A 4867-nucleotide genomic window follows, 5' to 3' on the forward strand; every position below is an offset into this window, starting at 1 on the left:
TGTCTCCTTCTAATATGGCCTCGTGCTTGTGAGCGTCCCCAATAACTGTGTGCGATAATGAATCAGCATAATTCACTGGCTCTGTGAAAAATGGCACACACAACTACAATTGTGTTTGTGATATAGCAAACCAAGATGAAGTTGGCCACACACACAATTGTGAGCGCAATGACTAATATTTGAATTGAAAAAGCTGTTAATATCCATGGACATTGGACAACAGTTTTTCTATGAATGCTGTTTCAAAAAATTTAGTACCTTTAATTCCTTTTCTGTGCAGTTAAAATAATAAAAACTTTAGAATTAACAGTTTTTTGGAAAGAATAATAATTGTTCCTTTTTACTTACCAAAAGTTCAACAAAGAGACAAATTCGTATGGTTTTTGAAAACAAACTCACTTCAACTTTTAACTGAATAAGAAAGTGTATTAAATAACAATTCTACCTGAAAATAATAATCCCACCCTTGACAGCATCACTGCGCAGTTAAGAAAGAGAGCTAATCTTAATTACATTAGAACTTATCAACGCAGACTAATTTACAGTTAATGGAATGCTAATTGAAAATACATGCAGAGAATTCTAAAGAAAATACGAAAAAATGTCAATTGTTTTGTGTGGTAATTAATAAAGGTTCATTAAGGAGTGGATCATTAGGAAAATTATGAAAATTATTGAGATATAGCTCATTTTCTCTCGGTGAAAACCATTCATTCGTCAGTTAAAACTAAACCAGTTAACATCGTTTGTACAATTGAGCACAAAATTTATTCTGTTGCCATTGTAATCGTGTGGAAGAAGATTCTTTCTTGATAAAGTGTAAAAAATTAGCATCAACAAAAATGGATTTTACCAGTATGACCTCGATTCCCGGACAATTTAACGAAGTAGAGGGCGCTTATGACGAAGAATTTGAATCAACCCCCAACTTAACGAATTTAAACGAATATTGTCTGGAGGCAATTTTCAAATATTTGAATATCAACGATTTAATCAATGTGGCCGATAGTGATGGGTGTTTCAAGCAGACCGTTGACTGGATATTCAAAAGAAACTACAGCAACAAGAAAGTCAATATCACCAACATCTATAAAATGATGGAAGATAGACAAGTAGATACTAGTCGCGATATTCGGATATTTGACGTGGTGACAACATTGAAATTTTTGCGTTGTTTTGGCAACTCAATTTCACATTTAAATATCTATTATCGCTCATTTAATGAAGGGATTAATAAATTGTTGGACGAGTATGTTAGTGAATATTGTGCCAATTCGGTGCATACAATTGAAGTTTTCGATGCTCCCACAATAGCAATGAAGCATTTTAAGAAACCACTTAACAAAGTCGAGCATCTTGAACTCACTAATTGCAATTTGAGCATTGACTTAAATCAATGCTTCCCACAAATGAACTCACTAAAGTTTATCGACAACTGTAACATCAGATATGGGCACTTTCCGAATTTGAAACATTTGACGGTCGAAAACGTCATAGATGACGAATATAGTGTGCAAAAGATTTGTAATTTAAATCGGCAATTGTATAGTTTTAATATATTTGGCGAAGCAGCGAACGAAGACTCATATTTCTTCTCATGCCGAAGTATGCCAAATCTGAAAGTTTTCAATGTTCGATCTGCAGATTATTTCACTGCTTCGTTCGATGTCGAGTTTCCTTTTCAATGTGTAAAAGAATTTTCTTTGGTGTTATCAATGTATGCATTCGTGCCAGATAAATTACCACTATCATTAGAGCAATTGGAGGTATTCACATTGGACAAAGACTACTTTGAAATCAAAGACCATTTTTTGGATTTCATCATTCAACATCGCAGAACTTTAAGAAAAGTTAAATTAGAAGGAAGGGAAAACTTATGGAAAGTTAAAGATAGATCCAAACTAAATACGGCGCTGGAACTATTGACGGAATTTGACCTGGGAAAATGCGTTTTACCAGCGGATAAGGCCATCAACGTTTCACGAGCATGCATATCGGCAAAAGTGTTTCAGTTTTCAATCAATGCTTCAATGCTTTACAGAATACAGAAGCAATTGGGCTCAATTTGGATCGTTAGAGATATAAAGGAGACTAGTTTCAATGAAATCATCAAAGTTGAAGCAACGCGCCGTTAAAATTAAATTAATAATAAATGCAAAATATACATTCATAACATCTTTTCAGTTAAGTTTATGAAAAACTGATTTAACGTAAGACTCAGTTAAGGTTAAGATCACTTTAGTTTTGGAATTTCATTTTTATACGAAAACTTATTAAGACTAGAAACTATTAACTTTCATATACTTGTTTACACATTATCAATAACAATAAAACGCACTTTTTGTACTTTCACCTGAACATTTTGAGCTATTCGTTTATTTTTGATACTTTGAGTAACGTACCTTGATCCTATTTCTAGGAAATCATTAGAATAACCCGTCAGCCGTCACACACGCGAAAGAAGGTCGACTGCAGAGGGCGATTTTTGAGTTTTACGTACGATGATGGTGACACCCTGACGTTTTTTGCTTTTGTATGGAGATAATCGCCATCCGGTTGACTGAGGCATCATTCTGTTCAAACTTTACAATGAAATGTTGTTTATTGTAATAAAAATGCTCTAACTCTGTAATGAAAAGAACATAGCTGCAAAGAATTCATTCATAGAAATTCTTGATCGTACAAATTACTATTTTCTCAAGAATGTGATCCAGAGATACTGTATATTTATAGCGTTAAGACCACAAAGGTTTCAGTTTTAAGCCCAACGATATTTAAATTGAATATTTCTTATAAAATCAAATGAAAACAGTGGAGTCGAATTTTGCAATAAAATTCAGTTTATTTATTCAACGTTTCAAATATTGAGTACATAATGTCCTTCAATCATTTTATTTCAGTTTTTGTAATTTATTATTTGTAATGATCATTCGGGGTTTCTCTAATTTAAATATTAAGTTCATTTGTAATTTTGTTTTTTACATGAAGAAAAAGTGTATGAGTTCTTTGAATGATGGTTTTGTGATTTCTGTTTTATGAATATATAGAGGAAATATGGCAAATTAATGTTGTTTAAATTCTTTCGATTTAAAATTCGGTTGGTCTGTCTTACGATGAACGGTCTTCGTGTGTTTTTTGATATCTGCTTGCATTAAGAAACGTGCACCGCATACTTCACATGGGTATGGTCTTTCCCCAGTATGATAGCTTCGCATGTGCCGCTTTAATTTCTGTGAATCTTGCTTTGCTTCTTTACACAAGTAGCAATGATTTAAGCGACGATTGCACTGTTCTTCGTGAGCTTTCTTGTCACCGTCTTGGGCAAATGGTCGATAGCATTTGGCACAACGCAACGGACGTTGTTTGGCATGTGTAGCCAAATGTTTCTTAAGATTGCCTTTTAGACAGAATTTCTTTTCACAAACACCACATCGGAATGGTTTCTGGCCCCAGTGTCTTCCTTGCACATCCCAATGCGCCGTTGTAATGCAATTTTATGCACCTAATACGCATCCAATGTAATGGTCCAATTGTACTAATATTATGCATATATTATGCATACAGTAGTATGCATACTGATCACACTATCTCTTTTTAATGGCGATTTGCGATGCATAGAATATGCATCTGTTCATATACATGCATACATTCGATGCATACGATATGCATCAGATGTAGGCATGCAGATTAGTGAAAATGGCTCATTGGGATGTTCTTTCAAATGACCTTTACCAAAACATTGATATGGACAGACATAGCATTCGTATCGTCGACATTTGCATCGATCCTCATGCAATTGTTTTTCATTTTCTTGAGCGAATCGTTGACAACATTTTAGGCAGGCAAACGGGAATTGTTTGACATGAGTCCTTGAATGCTTCTTTAGATCATATTTTCTTGCAAATGCTCTGGAGCAAACATGGCATGCGAATGGCTTAACGCAACTATGGATTCGCATGTGTTGCTTTAGATCTGACATGCGCTGAATGGCAGTTCCGCATAGGTAGCAAGCGTACTGGTGAACTGTGCAGTCATTTTCATGGTTGATCTTTTCTGTTTTTTTTGTAAATCCACGGCGACACTTTGAACAATTGAATGAGAATTTTGGACCATGGATTTTCTTGTGTCTAGTCAAATCGCTCTTCCGTGCAAAAGCCTTAGCACATTTTTCACATTCAAATGGCTTTTCGCCAGTGTGGGCTCGAATGTGATCTGTTAAATGAGATTTGTTTGATGAGGCATATTTGCACAAATGACATTTGTGTTTCTTCTGTGCACTTGCCATTTGTTTCTTCAATACTTTCCCTTTGCGATCTTTTTTTGAGCCGTTTTTCATCTTGCCATCATCCTTTTGTTTCCGATTTGTTCCTTTGCTGTTCAATTTTGGTCTTGGTCCGCTTCCGTTCCCACCAAATGATTCGTCCTTATCTGCTACGCCTTTTAAGCATCCAACTTGTGCCTCATCGTCTTTTTTGGTCAAACATTCATCTTCACACTTAATTTCCTTCTTCACCGAATCGATTTCGCTGTCACTTTCGCTCTCTGATTTGATTGAGGCGTTTGCTTCAACTGGCGATGGTGGTACCGGATAATGAAGCAATTCGCCACCATCCGAGGGTTCTTCTCTGACCACAACTTCTTGCTTGACGGTGATTTTTGTGGCTGATCGTTTGCACTTACATTTGCGCTTCATCTTTCCACAACAGGTTCCTTTGCTCTGATACGGATTCATTGTGACTGTAGCTATCATAAATCACACAAAAAGAGAACAAATTCATTAGTGCTACGTAACCAATGACGCCAAGCATGAAATGTCAAAATATACACAGTCATGTAATGACGTCATCGAATTTCTCAGAAATATGTG

General features: G+C 35.5%; 1 protein-coding gene across 1 annotated transcript; it reads right to left on the reverse strand.

Annotated features, from left to right (window-relative positions):
• Window positions 1-3062: 3062 nt before the first annotated feature.
• LOC116350287 (zinc finger protein 596-like) lies at window positions 3063-4732 on the reverse strand. Its single transcript, XM_031782040.1, has 2 exons — window positions 4174-4732; window positions 3063-3397 (listed from the first exon to the last, which is right to left on the reverse strand). The coding sequence occupies exons 1-2, from the start codon at window positions 4730-4732 to the stop codon at window positions 3063-3065; spliced, it is 894 nt and encodes a 297-aa protein (XP_031637900.1).
• Window positions 4733-4867: the final 135 nt, after the last annotated feature.

The sequence above is a fragment of the Contarinia nasturtii genome, unplaced genomic scaffold (genome assembly GCF_009176525.2).
Source record: "Contarinia nasturtii isolate CC-2019 unplaced genomic scaffold, AAFC_CNas_1.1 Cnas_scaffold_4075, whole genome shotgun sequence".
Lineage (NCBI taxonomy): Eukaryota > Metazoa > Arthropoda > Insecta > Diptera > Cecidomyiidae > Contarinia > Contarinia nasturtii.

Bases quoted from the DNA above. Each gene is read 5' to 3' on its own strand.
- LOC116350287 (XM_031782040.1), bottom strand. From the start codon at position 4,732: ATGAATCCGTATCAGAGCAAAGGAACCTGTTGTGGAAAGATGAAGCGC. The intron at 3,398-4,173 runs GTGAAAAATGTG...TCTGTCTAAAAG, and splicing joins TGGCGAAAAGCCATTTGAAT to GCAATCTTAAGAAACATTTG.